Source organism: Hemiscyllium ocellatum, chromosome 15 (genome assembly GCF_020745735.1).
Source record: "Hemiscyllium ocellatum isolate sHemOce1 chromosome 15, sHemOce1.pat.X.cur, whole genome shotgun sequence".
NCBI lineage: Eukaryota > Metazoa > Chordata > Chondrichthyes > Orectolobiformes > Hemiscylliidae > Hemiscyllium > Hemiscyllium ocellatum.
The window spans coordinates 35,328,984-35,348,052 of record NC_083415.1 but is presented as its reverse complement, the minus strand read 5'-3'; the positions used below and the strand labels follow the sequence as shown (position 1 = coordinate 35,348,052).

The 19,069-nt window shown below is 39.5% G+C and overlaps 1 protein-coding gene across 4 annotated transcripts in view; it reads left to right on the top strand.

The window, feature by feature from the left end:
* LOC132822938 (collagen alpha-1(XX) chain-like) overlaps positions 1-19,069 on the top strand; it is a 216,384-nt gene that overhangs the window by 170,072 nt on the left and 27,243 nt on the right. For 3 of the 4 annotated variants that reach the window (XM_060836363.1, XM_060836366.1, XM_060836362.1), the window contains exons 45-48: positions 7,165-7,353; positions 9,838-9,915; positions 14,532-14,687; positions 15,134-15,759. In XM_060836363.1, the coding sequence (XP_060692346.1) occupies positions 7,165-7,353; positions 9,838-9,915; positions 14,532-14,687; positions 15,134-15,204 (494 nt within the window). In that variant the 3' untranslated portion in view covers positions 15,205-15,759. Of the gene's footprint in view, positions 1-7,164; positions 7,354-9,837; positions 9,916-14,531; positions 14,688-15,133; positions 15,760-19,069 lie in introns of those variants that run through there. The other variant, XM_060836364.1, reaches the window with a different exon arrangement.

Genomic DNA, 19,069 nt, shown 5'->3' with positions numbered 1-19,069 from the left:
TTGCCTCAAAAAAGATGATTTAAACTTGGGGGGGGAGATACTATGACATTGACAGACCAAATTGAATCTGCCTTGTTCATTTCAAAAAGGCTGCACAGCAACAAACACTTAAACTAAGGGTCACAGGCACAGCCTGCCCAACCAGCTCAAGTACAAGTGTTAAAGTGATTTCAACAGTCAGATGTCAAACATGCCTAACTTGTAGAAAAAACTACAAAGATATGCAAGTCGTCAAAAAAGATTATTTGACACATGGAACAATCTCTTCCTGGGAGTCAGGTGCAACATGTACATACCATTCTGATACAAGTAGTTGCACATAAAATTATCCTCAGTGAGGACAAATCCTGCAGATGAGAATTTGTATACAGAAATGTGTACAAGTGTCCAAAAGACACATTTAGAAGGGAGACTATTGCAGTCTGAGAAAGGCTTTGTTACAGATGTCCCTCTCAGTGCAGAGACTGCTACTGATTGACAACATCGAACAAACTTAAAATGCAAACAATGTGATAAAATCTTTGTGACTCCCTCAATGATTATGTCATAAAAGACACATGCTGAAGATGAGACAGTTTTCTCAAAATGTGGCCAGAAATTTCAGCAATGGAACATAGTGCATACATTTGAAACCACATAGGTGGCAGCCCATACCACTGTCCCTGTTGTGACAATAATTTCAGCTGGTATGTTGAGTTAAAATGTATATTAGAACACACATATCAGGCTATCCTTACCCTAATGGAGGACATATTGCTGGTGATTAGTGAAATGGCTATTGCCAAGGATTGTGGTTGAAATGTGGTTGAAACCTTCAAAAATGGCAAAATCTCATGGCTAATCCTTCTTCCTCTTTCCTGCATGCCCTTCATTCCAAAATCTCTTCCGCTTAACAAGTGTAGATGGTATAAACATGCACCTCCTGTTTTGATCACCATTTCTCACTGGTTCAACATATCTTTATGAAATGCAACCTCTAGTAAAAGGTGGCGATTGTGAGGGAGGGCACTGAACAGGAGAGCTCGAATAGTTGTACTGAAACCTCCAGCAAAAGGTGATGATGGTGAGGGAGGGAAATTGGAGCAGTTGAATAGGTTTTCTCTGGAAAAACATGATTCTTTAGGGGAAGGAAGCCTCATGGGAAGACGAAGCCAACAAACAAATAATTAATATAAGCCTCAAGGTTCAAATCCATGTAATCACTAAATATTGAACCTTAATTAACCTTAATGTATGTAATGAACTGAAGCCAGTAGAATAGCAAATCTTTGCGTCATTATCTTTGGGTGTTAGATTTAGACACCCAAGGGCTCTAGCCTGGTCAGAAAATGACGGAAACCCAGAAGAGAATGATGACGCAGATGCACTATTATTTAATTTCACACTAGAAGCCACCAAGTCAGGGTATCACAGCTGTCCACCAATTCTGCCCCTTAGTAGATGACTAGGACTATTAGGACTATTGAGGTTTGATGTGGTAAATAACAGCTGCTCCATGCAACACAAACTACCCTCTCTCAGAATAACAGCTTTCATACTCAGTCCCCTGCGGCCATCTTAATGCCCTTGCTGCTTGATATTTATCAACAAGCCAGCCCAGATTGCTACTGAGTTGATGCAGTCTGAAATAAGGCTGGCCAGTGGGCTTAGAGCTGCATGAGATTGTTTGAAAAGGCCATCTGCAGTCTCCTGCCTAAGATCTGCAGCCTTCCATTCGCAATACTGCAGCTCTGTGTAGCACATCGAAGGAACCCACAAGATGGGTATTAAAAAATGAACAAACGTGGTTAGTTTAATTATGCGCCATTTTTTGTTTGTTGGTTAATACATTTTGTTTAGGATATTTATTTTTTCTGTGGTTTGTTACATACTGTGGGGAAGAGTTCAGTGACAGAGGGAAGGTAAGGAGTGTACAACTTTTGGTGAATTGGAATTTGGGATTACAGTTTGTGGTATTACAATGGAATCAGTTATTTATAGAGTGCCCAGACTGAATTTGTCTAAGCAAGTTTCTTCCTTTTTCCTTTTCTTCCTTTATTTTTTCTTCTTCATTCTCCTGTCCATCATCTCTTCAGGCCCGAGCTGATATCAGTGGTAGTTTTTTCATGATTGTGGAGTATGCAGCAGGCCACTATCATGAGATACAATTTTTAAAGTATTTTAGGGCTTCTCCAGTGTAGCTCTGAAGCAGAATCATTATTTTCATGTGTTAGTTCCCTGGTCTATCACATTTCTTATGTTAACATGGCTGCACACACGCATTCAGATTGCAAACTAAAATTGATCTCTTTTGACTGTCCTTCAAAGCCAGGAGAGCAGATGCCATGGCGTACAACCCTGGCAGGAACCTGATTGTGCAGTTTTTTTTGACATGATAGGTTTTGGCAGACCTACAAGCTGTCCGGCCTTTAGCACTTAAACCTTTCCCATTCATGAGCCTATCCAATGTATTTAAATATTGTAACTGTATCAGCATCTACCACTTGCTCTGGTAATTTATTCCACATACGAATACTTTCTGTGTGCAAAGGTTTCCCCTCAAGTTAGTTTTAAATCTTTCTCCTCTCACCTTAAAAATATGCCTGCAATTTTTGAACTCAACCGCTCTAGGAAAAAGACCTATGCTATTCCCCTTATCTATGCCCCTCATGATTACAAAAATCTCTATAAAGTCACTCCTCAACTTCGTATGCTCCAGTGGAAAAAATCCAAACCTATCCTGATAACTCAAACACTTCAGTACTGGCAACATCCTGGTTAATATTTTCTGAACTCTCTCCAAGTTGATAATATCCTTCCTTTAGCAGGGTGGCCCGAACTGTACACAGTATTCTAATAGTGGTATTATCAAAGTCCTGTACAACCTCAACGTGACATTCCAACTCCTATACTTAATGGTCTGTGGAGTGAAGGCAAGTGTGCCAAACATCACCTTCACCACCTCTGAAGTGATACAACTTTCAAAGAACAATGTACCTGCACCCTTAGGTTCGACATCACTACCCTGGGCCCTCCCATGAACTGTTTAAGTCTTGCACTTGTTTCTTTTACCAAAATGCAATGCCTTGTATTTACCCAAATTTATCTCCATCTGCCACTCCTCATCCCATTGGCCCAATTGATTAAGATCCCTTTGTAATCTTAGATAACCTTTGCACTGTAAACTGTACCACCAATTTTGATGTCATCTGCAAACTTACTTATAATACCTCATAAATTCTCATATGCAAATCGTTTATGTAAATTATAAACAAAAGTGGACCCAGCACTGATTCCTGCAGAACACCGCTGATCATGAAAATGGCGTATCAGTATTCAACATTCAATCATTTGACTTTAATACCTGTGATTTTCATTGACAAAATAGTTTAAAAATGAACACTACTGACCTAAAATGGCTACTGTGATCACTTGACAAGCATTGGCAGCTCACGTGGAATATGCAAAACTGATTCCAGTGGAATTATAATTTTAATCAAGAGACACTGAAACTCAGTCATGCATCAATAATTTTGCATCTCTCTTTTACTCACGCTTTTATCATACAGTCAAATTTTGAGAGATACAAGATTACTTATGGCTATCCAGTTTGGAATGGAACTGTGACACAAGCATCAGAATTCGCAAAGGAACTGTATATCAGCTTGTCTGCAACAAAGAAGAGAGAGAGCAACATGAACTGATTACTGCAAGAATTTTGAAAGTGCTTTTCTCTCTTTCTCTTTCTATCTCAGAAACGAGTACCAGCGAGAAAGCATCTTTAGAAAATCACTGCTACTGAGAAGTCAAAGTATTTGCAAAGTTCATCCATCCTGAGGAAACCAGAACGCAGCTAAATAGTTAGGACTCCAGTTTCACCCTTGCAACTCTGGAAACTTTAAATTTCAACTACTTTTACCTTCTTGTCCGTATAGACACCCACCCTCCCCATTTTTACACTTCTTATCTGTCTTTATGTGTATCTTATGCTACAGTTTTATTACTACTTTCAGCGTCGTATATAATAAAATTCCTTTTCCTTTCACTCCAGAAAACATTGGCATTGGAGTTTTCAATTTGGTATATTCAATTACATTTTATTGAGTGTGACATTTATGGACCAGCACTGGGTTGTGAGCAAATTCTGTTGAGTTGATTTATAAGTTTATTTTTATGTAAGTTGGAACACAATGCAGGGCAATATCAATTAGCTGTTCATAAGTACAGGAAACATTTATTGTTAGGTTTTAAAGTTACACCCTTGTATGGAATCACACTCATAAGTGAGGGTTTTCATGAGTCAAACGTTCATGTCCCTATATTACAAAGGTGTTGGACCCAACTGAGAGGGTTTAAAAGAAAGGAGCTGAACATTTTCCTCACCAGGTCATAACATACATTCCAAAAGCAGGTTGAAAGAATTTGCAGCTTGATGATTAACCTGTTTGAGCACATTATGAACGCACTTTCTGTGGCTACCAAATCCCAGAGTGGGGCTTAAATCAGAGCTTTTGTTTTGGAAGTTGAGATACTATCCACTCAAACAAAAAACTATGATTGTTGTTTTCAGTGGACAGTATGCATCACCTAGTAATCGCCCTTTAGTTTGCTGTATTGCTTCATGAGAGACTGAACAGGTTGGGGCTGTTTTCCCTGGAGCGTCGGAGACTGAAGGGTGACCTTATAGAGGTTTACAAAATTATGTGGGGCATTGGTAAATGTGGGGTAAATAGACAAAGTCTTTTCCCTGGGGTGGGGGAGTCCAGAACTAGAGGGCATAGGTTTAGGGTGAGAGGGGAAATATATAAAAGTGGTGGAGGCTAGTACAATTGCAACATGTAAAAGGCATCTGGATGGATTTATGAATAGGAAACGTTTGGAGGGATATGGGCCGGGTGCTGACAGGTGGGACTAGATTGGGTTGGGATATCAGCACGGACAGGTTGGACCGAAGGGTCTGTTTCCATGACGTACATCGCTATGACTCTATGACATGCATTTGTCACAATGACTGCTGCAGAATGTAGACATCCAGAATGATGACTTTCTCCTGCAGGATATGCCTTGTATGGTGAGAGGTCAGCTGCATATTGAAGAACTGGAATCAGTAGAGTGCACAAAGCAATCTTAGAAAACCCCTTGCTTTTTCTACCTGCTTTCACTGGCAATTCAATGTGAAATGTAGTCAACTCACTTTGATTTGAAAGCCTCAATAACCTCCCTTATACAAGTGTGAGATGTTTCACATTTCTCCAGTTCCAGTCTGGAAAGAATCAAATACATGAAAGTATAGTACCATCAGCAGCCATCTTTCTCTCTTGCACCCTCTCTCTCTAATGAGAAAACAGCCCTGTGGGCTGGTAACTATGATGTGGAGATGCTGGTGTTGGACTGAGGTGGACAAAGTCAGAAGTCACATGACACTAGGTTATAATCAAACAGGTTTATTTGAAATCACAAACTTTCGCAGCACTGCTCCTTCATCAGGTGAAGTGAAGAACTTCAGACACAGAACATTTAGACAGATAGATCAAAAGAGCATACAAATGGTGTGAGTGGAGTGTCAGCCTCTGCAGGTGGTCATGGTGGGGTTACATGTCACACTGTATGTAATCCCACCATATTGTTCTGTATTAGTAAAATCTTCCTTACTGTCCTATTTTGTCATCATCACTTGTTAGGAACTCTTTTCCTTAATTAGTTTGTACAGTTTTGGATTACTTGTCACTTTGGTTAGACCTTCGGCATGGGTCTCTTATCCTACCATGTTATTCCAGTTATTTGGTTTGTCTCCAGCACAACTTCATTTTTAATTTTTTTGCAGTTATCTCTCTGCCTCAATTAATCAGATTGTAGGTCATACCATGACTCACTATTCAGCTGTTGACACTTTACTCACATGGTCTGACATTTTTGATCACCTGCAAAGACTTATTATTCAGCCTGTCAACACTCACTCACACCATTTGTATGATCTTTTGATCTATCTGCCTATAATTTCTGTGCCTGTGTGTTTTTCTTCACTTCACCTCAGAAGGCTTGTGATTCCAAATAAACCTGTTGGACTATAACCTGGTGTTGAGTGACTTCTGACCTGTGATCTGCAGAGACTATGGAGATTTTACGTTTTGATTGTTTTGGTTGTGACTGCATCAATTGACACGTTTCAATGTGGATCTTCTTGATGTCTGGAAATAGGAGGGTTTATGTAGAAGACATTTTTGTTCAATCATGGAATGTGGGTCTTGCTGCTCATTCCCAATTGCCCAGGGGCAGTTAGGAGTCAGCCACATTGCTGTGGAGTCACATGTAGACCAGACCTGGTAAGAATGACAAATTTCCTTCCCTAAAACCATGAGTGAGTAAGATGAGTTTTTGCAATGATTGGTCACACAGTTGCCGTTAGGCCAACTTTATAATTCTATTTTTGTTTGTTCAAATTTCATCATCTACCATGATATGATTTGAACCCCTGTCCCTAACCTAAACCACTGATATTGCCAGTATGCTACAACCTTCCCATAGTCAGCAAAAACTTCTATGCTACTTGTTATACTACTAAATTTTGGTAACATTGAATGTTTATGGAAAGCAACAAATACATGTAGAATTAAAGCAACAGCCAGTAGAAACAACCAGGCAACTAATTTGTAAGTAGCTGATGATCACTGTAACTAGCATTGGTCAATAGTCCTGCTTTCCGCTGTCCTGTGAAAGGTGAAGAGGGGGAATTAAGCTAGAGTGTGGGAGCTTCAAAATTACACCACTGACATCAAGACAGCAATATATGTTGATTGCAATAGAACTGAACATCAGGTATTACATATATTGGGACACTAAACAAAAAAGCCTATTCTGTGCCACCATTGAAACAAATATTCATTTCCTGTTGTATAGAACATCAGTTGAATCCGATGCTTAGATTGTAATTTAGCAATTTCCCAGGTAATTTGTTGTATAAAACCTAAAGAATCCATCAAAAAGTTAATATCCCTCAAAATTGGAAAAGTCTGCATTGCCACTGAATAAAACTTCATTCTAGACAATCATCTCACAATTTCAGGGATAAAATACCTGATAGCCAAAGAGCTGAGTGCATTTTAACTCTATGTTTACAGACAACTATAAAAGTTACCATTATTTTGTTGGAGTAATTCTCATGTTCTTTTAATTATTGACTTCTAGATCATATGATGAAATTTGATTCGATTCTGACTGAGTTTACAAGGAACCCAGCACCTGTCCGAATCATACAGGGGCCAGCAGGAGAAATAGGGCGCCCAGGGAAACCAGGACCACCAGGAAGCAGAGGGCCTCCTGGAATACCAGGCATGCCAGGAGATGATGGCAAGGCTGGATACCCAGGAGAAATAGGTATTTTACATCTTCTTGTTTATATTTTTAACAATAGCTTATTCCATTTCTGGAAAATAGTCCCAGCATACAGAAGTAGTTAACTCCTTCCCAGAGTTAAGTTAGCAAACAAAGATGTTTGTTCTCATTTCCTGTACAGTAAGATCATTGAGTAAAGGAGCTGGGGGGGTGATGTTGTGGCTGTACAGGACATTGTTTAGGCCACTTTTTATGGAATATTGTGTGCAATTTTGGTCTCCCTCCTATAGGAAGGATGTTGTGAAACTTGAAAGGGTTCAGAAAAGATTGACAATGATGTTGTCAAGGTTGGAGAGTTTTGAGCTATAGGGAGAGCCTGAATAGGCTGGGGCTGTTTTCCCTGGAGCATCGGAGGCTGAGGAGTGACCTTATAGTGGTTTATAAAATCACAACGGGTATGGATAGGATTAGTAGACAAGGTCTTTTCCATGCGATGGGGGAGTCCAAAACTAGAAGGCGTAGGTTAGGGTGAGAGGGGAAAAGTTTGAAAAGGACATGAGGGGTAACTTTTTCATGTGGAGAGTGGTGTGTGTATGCAATGAGCTGCAGTGAAAATGATGGAGGCTGGTACAATTGTATCATTTAAAAGACATCTGAATAGGTGCATGAATAGGAAGGGTTTAGAGGGATATGGGCCAAGTGCTGGCAAATGGAACTAGATTTATATAGGATATCTGGTCGGCATGGACAAGTTAACCAAATGGTCCGTTTCTGTGCTGTACATCTCTATGACTCTATTACTCAAATCTGCAGGATGGATAACATAAAAGCAGAATATGCTGGAAGTACTTAGTGGGTCTTGCAGCATATGTAATCAGAGGAACAAAGTGAGCGTTTCAGTTGTATGACTTCTATCAATATCCTAGATTACGTGCTTGCTGCAGAACAAATCTGCATTTTTTTTCAATAGTGAATAGGGGGAAGAAATTGCCAAGTTAATTTAAATGGAGCAGGGCAATGAAGAGATCCTTGGGTCCATTTGAGTTCACTGCTTACCTTCAAGCTTATAGTGTCTTCCAAGTGCTTGGTAGGCCAGAGGGCTCCATGCTGAATGCTCATCTGCGATATCATATTAACAAGCTATTCTTCAGCTCTAAAATGTGAATGTAATGATTTATCTCAATTGCTGAAAAGGACAGAATCATCCAGTATTCTAATTCCTATGTGATATCTATCATAATCCTTGAAATGTATTGTGTGTGTGCCTGATGAACGCAGCACTAGATCACATGGAACAAGGACTGAATTAAGAGTTCGAGAGATGTCTTCCCTTGCCATTTATTGTAAATAATTAATAAAATTTGTTGACTTTCACTTACATAGGTGTGGATCACCTTCCGTCAGCAACCCAGAACTGATTTTATGAATCTACTGACTTCATGCAAAATTGTCCCTGCTGTAAAAGGTGTCTCCTCTGCTACTAATTCTTAGTTGATCAGTTAAAAGAAATCTTGAGATTGGATTGTATTTAGTGACTACATGAGTGTATCATAAAATCACCCTGCTCAGAAATGTGATGTCAAATGGCAGCATGGCTGCCTCACAGCGCCAGGGACCCAGATTCGATTCCAGTTTGCACATTCTCTCTGTGTCTGCTTGGGTTACCTCCAGGTGCTCTGGTTTCCTCCCACAATCCAAAGATGTACAGGTTAGGTGGATTGGCCATGCTAAATTGCCCATAGTGTACAGGAATATGTAGGTTAGGTGGATAAGCCATGGGAAATGCAGGGTTGGAGGGGGGGAGGGGGTGTGGGGCAGGGCGGGATGTGTGAGTCTGGGTGGAAAGCTCTTCGGAGAGTTAGTGTGAACTTGTTGGGTTGAATGGCCTGTTTCCACACTGCAGGGATTCTATGACTCTGTTTCACTTGCAGGTAAACCTGGACCTTCTGGCCAAGAGGTATAAATGTTATTACTGCACCACAAAACTCTTTGGATTATGATTGTACCATATACCATACTTAACCAGAGAAGCAGAATTGGATGCACCTGCAGATTTAATGTTGAGCTTCCCCTCTGCTGCTAGAAGTGCTGCAGACACAGGATTCAGTGGGATAGTTCGGGAAATTCAAAGATAGGCTTTACTGGGAGAGTGAGGCTACAAATGAAATGAACTCGAACTAGCTGAAATGGCCTTCCTCGTCCTTGATTTTTTTTTACTGAGTTAAGTTACTGTCCCCTCAACCAGGATTTGCACAATGGGCATACTTAACTGACTTCAGGCATTGAAATGATCAAGGCCCTCCTTATTAGAGAGCAATTGTGTCCATGTTAAGCATCAGTTGCACAATACACAATGTTTTATGTAGATTGTTAATTTGTGAAATCTACTCTATGATGTTCATGCAAAATGATTATTTGCCTCATACAGATATCAAACAAACTGGATCGTTTACGTTTGGAGAGTTACCAGTTTTTGCCAATTTGTGTAATTTTATATTTGTCTAAACATATTTTTATTTTCAACAGGTAAACCAGGTGATAAAGGAGAGAAAGGTAGCCCAGGAGTCAGTGCTCCAGGGTCTGAGGGACCAAGAGGGTCTCCAGGTAATGAAATTAAGGTTTACAAAGCTTGGCTAAAATTCATGTTGAAAGTACATGGAAATTGTGGGGTTTATGACATTATTCAGATTTAGAGAGTTCATACAGATGAATGAACATACAAACAAATTAAGAGCAAGAATAGATAATTTGGCTCTTTGAATCTGCTCTGCTATTTAATAAGAACATTACTGATCTGATTGTGGCCTTAATTCCACTTTCCTGTCTACTCCCTATATTCTTTGGCTCCCTTGTTAGTCACGTATCTATATATATCTGCTTTAAAAATATTCATCGACCCTGCCTCCACCACTCTGGGGAAGAAAGTTTCACAGACATATGATTGTCTGAGAGAGAAAAAAAACAAGTTTTTTATTAGATGAGATTACTTACAGTGTGGAAACAGGCCCTTCGGCCCAACAAGTCCACACTGACCCACAAACCACCCAGACCTATTCCCCTACATTTACCCTATACACCACGGGCAATTTAGCATGGCCAATTTTCCTAATCTGCACATTTTTGGACTGTGGGAGGAAACTGGAGCACCCGGAGAAAACCCACGCAGGCACGGGGAGAATGTGCAAACTCTGCACAGACTGTCGCCTGAGTCTCATCATTTAAAATGTGATACCCTTATTTTTAAATCGTGGAGTCTGATTCTACCCTTTCAGTACATGCATTTTTTAACGTGTGCCTTAACAGGACCTCTCAGGATTTTGTAGTTTTCAATAAAATCACCTCTCATTCTTCTAACTTCAATGAAAAGAGATGCAACCTTTGCACATAATATTACCTTCCCATCCCAGAAATTAGTCAAGTTAATCCTTCTAATTCAATCTGCTTCTAATTCAATAGCATTCTTTCTTAAATAAGAACATCAACATTGTACAAAACACCCTAGATTCTAGTTACAACTAAAAGCCTTTCCTTCCCTTAATCAACCAGCTCAGAACTGTTATACACATCCCCGGAGCAGGTGGGACTTGAATCCAGGCCTCCAGGCATTACCACTCACAAGCAAATTGTTTTTTATGCCACCACCAAGTCACCCATACAATGACGTGCTTTTTATTACTTCTATCTGGAAGTGCTTTCCCATGCAACCAAAAGGTTTTTCCATCACCAAGTCACCTGTGCAATTAAAAGCTTTTCTTTTCAAAATGGAAAGATTTTATTTTAGATTTTAATAACCCAAGCAGAATTAATTCACCTGTGCCTTTGCTACAGTATTAAATATGAATAATTGAGTCTTTTAGCTCTAGATTACTCCAGATAACTACAAGAAGAGCTTTACCAATTTAATTACGTCAACTGATTACTGAATCTCATTTAGTTTAATTGCTATATAAGCTTACTGCATATTTAAACATGAATGAATTAATGCTAGATGAGGAGAGAAAATACATTCAGCAAGCAGTGCCACCAGGTAAGTTAGATGAGGAAGAATATTTAGCTGATTTAAATCATCCACTCAAAAAATGCTTACAGGTTCCCCCCCCCACTTCCAGCCCTGCATTGTATCATCCAGTAATCTGGGTTTTATTAATTATTTTTTAAAAATTGTATTAATTAATCTGGGTTTTGCCTCTACTTAACATAGAATGGTATATGAGCAATCCTTACTTTGTTGTATTAAACTGCCTGCATTATTGCTCAACATGGGGTTACTTGGTCCTATCCATCTCTTTTTAGGATAGAGGCAGAATGCTATTAGACTCATGAAAAGAGACTCTTGTCTTTAAAAAGATTCTTTTTTGCATGCCACCTGCTAACTACAGTATTACAAAGTTAAAAATCACACAACACCAGGTTATAGTCCAGTAGGTTTATTTGGAAACACTAGCTTTTGGAGCACTGCCCCTTTGTCAGGTAGGTAGTGGAGGAGGATCATAAGACACTGAATTTATAGCACAAGATCATAGTTGCATGGTGGATAGTGCTTAAGACATTTTTAAACTTTAATTTCGTCAGGACCCTTAAGTCACTGATATCCTTCTGAACATAGGCCAGCTTTTCTGGGTCTAACTGATTGGACCTGCTCTAACACTTACATTTCTGCCTTGGGTTCAAATCATGGCAAAAGCCCTAAATTTGTTGTGATCAGATCCTGGGTAAGGTTCACAATTTAATTTAGATCCAGACATGATATCTCAACCTGTTAAGCTTTCAGGTGAGGAGGAATTTACTGGCTCCCATTCTTTATTCACCCGTGATCCCAAGGCTGGTAGCAACAAGATTATTTTGAATAGCATCCATTTCTTTAGAGATACCTTTCTTTCAAGTTTTATATGGAGCCAATTTAATTGCCTTCCTAATGATGATGAGGTTATTAATTACTGTGTCAAGAATTTGTAATGCAGTGCTCGTACATGCAGAATAGAAATATGAGACAAATGCAAAGAATAAAGGTTTAAAAACCATAAATATATGAGACTGTTGTGGAATCATTTGTGAAAGAGGATCATTGTATGTCGCCCCTGTTACAGTGGAGCATTGATGTTCATAGGTGGATAGTCAGCTTCGCAATGCTTTATTGTGCAGATTGGTTAAGATTTGGTCATTCTAATGCCTTTTAACAATAATTGAAATTCAATTCTTAGGGTATGAGAGAATCTTTTGTTGTCCTATTTCCTTTTTAATTGGTTTGTATCATTTGGAGTTATAAAGGATCTTTATCTGCAACGCAGCGTAACTAAGGGATAGTTCCTTGACTTTGACCATCATAACACACTCATGCTCAATAGAGTTGAAGCGGATTTGAAGTCCTCTCCTTGTTAGTCATCCAAAAGCAAGATATAAAATGTGTTTGCATTTTGGACTGTAATTCACACGGCTTGCTGTTGAACAGGGAGTCATCAGCCCTCATTATCTTTGTAGGTAAGTCTCTCCTGTTTTGAAGTTTCCCTGATAAATTACATGTATGACATTCCATTGGCTTCATACAGGACTTTTCCAGATAGTTACTGAATTTAAATCTTCAGTTTTTTTTATATAGTAATCCTTCTCTTTAAAAAAACACACAACATATTTTGAAGTTAAATGTAAGGAATGTCAATATCTATTGTCATAGCACTAAAATAACCAATCCTCCCTCATACACCAGTAAGCTACCCATGATTGTGAAAACCTGTCAGTGCTCAAAGCATTTTCATAGTCAACCCACTGGATCTTTGGATTGTCCAACTTTGACACAGCTCCAATGAGTGTTGAAATATTCTTGGTCACTTATGTTCATGTTATATTTTGTTAAGCCAATCATTGCTTGCTGGCCACCATCTCTTTTCTTGATGAAAAGAAACAAACTTCTTAAGCCAATATGGCCAATTGCAGTGGCACCTGTCTTCTATTTGGATTCCACCGTGAGTTTAGTGTATCCTATGGAATCTATCAGTTGACCGATTGCTCCATGACTAGTTGTTTCTTAACTAGTTTGGTTCATTTTGCAATTTGGAAATGTTTGAAACAAGATATATATTCCTCCTCAAGAGTGAAAATTCTTGATTGGAGTCAGGAGAGGTTTTATACTATATGATGCTCCTTTAATTAAGAGTTACTCGTAGCATAACTCTAATTTTAAATTATATGCACTGTTGTTAGCTGTATGACACCTGTGTGGTTTTCGTTGCGGTTAACTTTCTGACAAATTCACATTCACTCATCTGTCAAACTTGAAAAGACTAGGACTGGATCAGCTATTTCCCTGAAGAATATTTAAGGCATTTTCTCAATTGTGGACTATTTTACCTATTAATCTTTTTTGTGTGGGTACATATTGAATTTATTTCTTTTCTGTGACTGTGTCCTAATTGCATGTTTTCTGGAAGTGATCCGTTGTGTCACAGATCAAGCATTCCTTTGTAATAGCTGGCCTCTCTCTATGATTGCTCCACAGTATTGGCATGAATCTTTAAAATCTGGTGTCTGTCCTACTCACTGTAATAGTTTCTCAAGTGTGGCTTTTATGGATTTTTATGAAGAATTAATGCATTCTGCTGATCCCCGTGATAAAGTTGATCTTCTCTCTTTCCAAGCTTAAACTTCATTCTCTACCTGTATGGCTTTCTCTGGAGTGAAATCCTCACTTGACTATCATAGCTGTGACAACATGTCATAAGCAATTCGAATGACAATTCTGTATTTTCTGAACTCTGACATTTAATTGTCATAGTCATGTTTCTCCACTAATCTGTACAGATCATAAAATAAATGATCTATGCATTCTCCTTGATGGTGACCTCCTCTATTCCATCTTCCTCTTCATTCTGAGAAGAAAATACTTGTCGACAGTTTTCACTGTTTTGTACAATGAATAAATTCCTGCCAATTTAATTCAAAATAGTTACTGTATATGCAATAGTTAATTTGACTGAGGTTCAGCGAGAAAGGGGAAGTGCTGATGACAAAACCGTTTGCTCCTCTTGTCCAGTGCCAGCATCAAATGCATACCTAAATTCAAGAGAGGCTGAATTTAAGATTCAAGAGGTGTGAGGCAGCAGTGCTAACCACTGAGCCACCGTGCCACCCAGGACATTTCTGTAAAACAAGTAAAACAGACTCTTACTTCACAATAACATACAGTAACTCTTTTTTTGACTGAATTTGTATTTACGTTTGTATAGGTTCTCAAGGTGAAGGAAAACGTGGAAAACAAGGTCCTCAGGGCTTGCCTGGCCCACCAGGCCGTCCTGGGCTACCAGGTCTTCCTGGAACCACTGGGCCACCAGGTCCCACAGGACATTGTGATGTCTCTACCTGCAGCACATTCAACCCAGGAGGTAAGTCTGAATATCCTTTAGTGTTAGTGTTACCCTAGTGAGAACAGTTACTGGGATTTTTTTTTAGATTCCTTACAGTGTGGAAACAGGCCCTTCGGCCCAACAAGTCAACACTGACCCTCCAGGGTACAACCCACCCAGACCCATTCCCCTACACTTACCCTGACTAATCCACTTAACACTACAGGCAATTTAGAATGGCCAATTCACCTAACCTGCACATCTTTGGACTGTGGGAGGAAACCCACACAGAGAATGTGCAAACTCCACACAGAGAGTTGCCTGAGGTGGGAATTGAACCTGGCTCTCTGGCGCTGTGAGGCAGCAGTGCTAACCACTGAGCCACCGTGCATCATTCCACATAAAGCCATTTTATAAGAAATGTTTAATCTGATTTCTGGTTCCTGTTGTTGCTATTAATGTTTTAAAAATTTTGTTTTAACTAGGAGAATCAGAATTTGAATCTGAGGTTGAATCAGAATTTGAATCTGACGGTGAATTGCAATACCTGCCTTAAATGATTTACAGTTATGGAAGAAACTTTTCTAATTTGTGAGAATAAATTTAAAATAACTAAACCAAAGTCCATTTCAAGTTGATCAAGAACAGAAGCATTTTTCCATTTCATAGTTATGGTAGTGTAAGTTCTGGTGTGCACTATTCCATGAAGAATGCTTATGTATTACTAAAGACTGAAAGTGTTTACTATTAAGGCAGAGTTCCAATCATTTGTCAAATGAATTTTTTTATACCTTTTTGGTTTATGGCATCTTCATTCTTAAATCAATATGAATAGATGAGTACTGTAATTTGGTATTTTGCCTCTATACATAATTAATTGAGATTTTATGAAATACCCTTTGGATGCAAGGGCAAATTTTGTCATGTCGCTCAACGTAATCCTGGGAGATGTAGATGTTAGAATCTGAATATTTCTCATTCAACATCATTTAATACATGAATATATTCACAAAATAATTGTACTAAATGCCCAGAATTAAATATGGTTTAATATTATAAATGTACTTATTAATTGTAGCATACTGTTTATTTTGAGTTTGATTAATACTACCAGACTAACTTTAATCAGTGAGCAGTCTGTCTAGTTATTTAAGGATTTACGACTGTGTTTCAAATTATGTTTACATTTTGATTGTATTCCAAAAACATCAATAAATATATTTAAATCAAAAGTAGAAATGATTATATTTGTACATGTCATTTAGAATGGAATTAATATTAACAACAATTTGGGACAAGCTGTTATCCTGTTTGGGAAGGTGCTGTGATGACTCCTTTGGGGAATATAGAGAGATGAGTTTATAGCAGTGAGTTTAAAATAAGCGGAATTGAAACTCAATAGCATCAAAACAGTAGCTTCATTGACAGATAGCTAAACCAGTTGTGCACCAGATGTGCTCATGTCTAAACTTCTTATCAGGAAGGAGCAACGATCACAGCCACATCAGAGAGAATGACTAAGTTAGGCCTTGGCAGTGTCAGTCGTGGAGTCCACTAACTTATGTAAGCAATCACAAGAGTTTTGTGCATCTTCTCTAACAGCAGCAAGGAAAATCTTCTACCATTTAAAGATGTAATGGCAGAACTGGAGGAAATGGTTACTAAAATAGGACAGTCACATCTTAGAATTGAGCAACAGATTGTTGACAACCAGACCTGTGTGTCTTTGCAGCAGTTAGGAATGAGTATCATCTTGGTTCCAAGGGGCTCTGAAGATTTCTGGCCCTCAGCAATCATCTTAATGCAGCAATAATAGTTATATGAACAGTATCAAGATGTGAGGTACCAACCATCTTAGTAGGAAACTTTTGTTAAATACAAATGTATGTTCACCTAAGGCATGAAGTTCAGACAGGAGTTAAGCAGCTGAATTTCTGAGTTCATGTTCATGAAGGCTGAAAAGTGGGAAACTGCCCTGCAAAGAATTGAGTTACATAGAGCAGAATCTTCTACCCCCCTCATGGTGATCTGATAGTGTGGAAACATTTATATGGTAGGAGAGTGGTGAATAGGCACTGTACCAATTCTTGCCTCCACTCCAAAGCTAGTTGGTGGAAGGTCTGTGAACAACCATCCCACCCTGCTATAAATTGACTCTTTAAATGGATAATTAACAAATGAGGGTGGTGGTTCAAGGGGGGTGTGGGGTAGTCCATTCAAAGACTCACTGTTTGATAAGAAAAACAACATTGAGAACTGGATGCCCATTGTAAGGCAAACAATCCTTTGTTGCTGACTGTTACGATCTACCTCCTTCCATCATTCAACTTCAGCTTGGGATTCAGCAATGAACCTCGACTCCTATCAAACTAGCAACCATCAAATTGTCATTGGTGCTGTGATTTGGTAGAGCTGCTGGCCTCTGAGGGGCAAGAACCTTTGCCACCTAGAAGGAGGCTGGTTGCTGACCTGTCAGGTGTCTGAGTGTCACACGATATGGTGGCCCTTCCAAAACAAGAGGCGCACAGGGCTTAGAACATAAGTTCGATCACGTGATTCCATCTGAATTATGAAAGTAATAAAATCATGATTGAGGGCTGAGCAGTAGATGAGCTGAGATATGGATATAGATAAATAGATAGGTAATGTTAGAGATGGAATTAGGCAGTTTTAGTGATGGAGTGGATGTCTGTGTCTCATCTCAGATTTAGGATTGAAAAGTAGCTAACTAATCGATTGAGCCTCAGACCAGAGAGAGTGAGGTTTGTGATGGACAATAAAGGCTTTCAGACTATCCAACACAGAACTGAAGGAAATTTCTGCTTAGACAGCCTTCTTGATGATATCCAGCAGCATTACATATTGGAAATCAAGGACAGTATTTAGGTCAGATCAGATTAGCAGGCAAGAGGGAATAGTTGAAACTATGTGAGAGAGGAAGTAAGTGAGTGAGGATGTAAGTGTAAAATGAAAAAGGGGAGTGGAAGGGTAGGGCGGGAATGCTGACTGGAAAAGAAGCTCATTGTCAGAGTTCTGAAAATCACTGTATATGGCTCTAGGGGACACTGGGTGTGCGCATGGGCTTTGGGTTCACTGAGACTGTTAAATTCAAAACAATCCAATTAAACATTTCTGAGGCTTTCAAAACATTGGGGATTGGCTGATTATGAATGCCTTCTAATGGGTTGAAAGGTGAGACTTCAAGAGAAAACCTGGCCAGCACATTAAGTTAATTTAGTTTAAATTCATAATTTCAGTTTGCCAATTTATATAAAAGACTTTTTGTCACTCATATGACTAACAGGCAGAAAGCACCTTCTTGCTATAAAAGAGCTCAGTGAAGGGAGGGAGATCTGTTAAGCACAGGTAAGTATTTTCTGTATAATTACAATTGACTACAAGGTAACATTAATAATTGAGCTTTAACTTTGGGTACCAGAGGTCTAATGAAGCAACAACCATTAGTCTAAATAGGCAGTCAGACAGGCTGGGATATGATCAAGTTGCTAAGAGTTAAAATGGCTCAGCGCCCAGCATTACAATTTAACATTAAAATGGGCTGCACGGTGGCACAGTGGTTAGCACTGCTGCCTCACAGCGCCAGGGACCTGGGTTCAATTCCCGCCTCAGGCGACTGACTGTGTGGAGTTTGCACATTCTCCCCGTGTCTGCGTGGGTTTCCTCCAGGTGCTCCGGTTTCCTCCCACAGTCCAAAGATGTGCGGGTCAGGTGAATTGGCCATGCTAAATTGCCCGTAGTGTTAGATAAGGGGTAAATGTAGGGGTATGGGTGGGTTGCGCTTCGGCGGGTCGGTGTGGACGTGTTGGGCTGAAGGGCCTGTTTCCACACTGTAAGTAATCTAATCTAATCTAATAAATCAACGAACTGTGGATGCTAAAAATCCTAAAACAAAAATAGAAATTGCTGGAAAAACCCCAGCATGTCTGGCAGCATCTGTGGAAAGTGAGCAGAGTTAATAGTTCAGGTTCAGTGACTCTTCTTTAGAACAGAAGTGATAAGATCCTGAGGCAGGAAAGGCAGAGACAATTCATCTGCCTATGAAGTCTTGCTTGTGGCTTTTTTTGGAAGAAGGGAGAAACGGCCAAAAGAGATTGAGGAACTATGAGCAGTTGGGAGGATATCCCCAGATGAGGTTAATGACCGTTGTGGACTCGGTGGTCTGATGGTCAATGGTGAGGTCACAGCCCATGGGGAGATAGCAGGAGGTGTCTGACAACTAGAACTCAGACTCTGCAGTGTAGAGGTCAGTACACCAGACAACAACAGCACCACACTTGTCAGTAGGCTTGATGACAAAGTCAGGGTTAGATCTGAGAGCACGGAGTGCAGTCAGTTCGGAGGAAGAAGTTCAAATGGGCAAGTTGGGGTAGACAAATTAAGGCAACCAATGTCATGTCAAC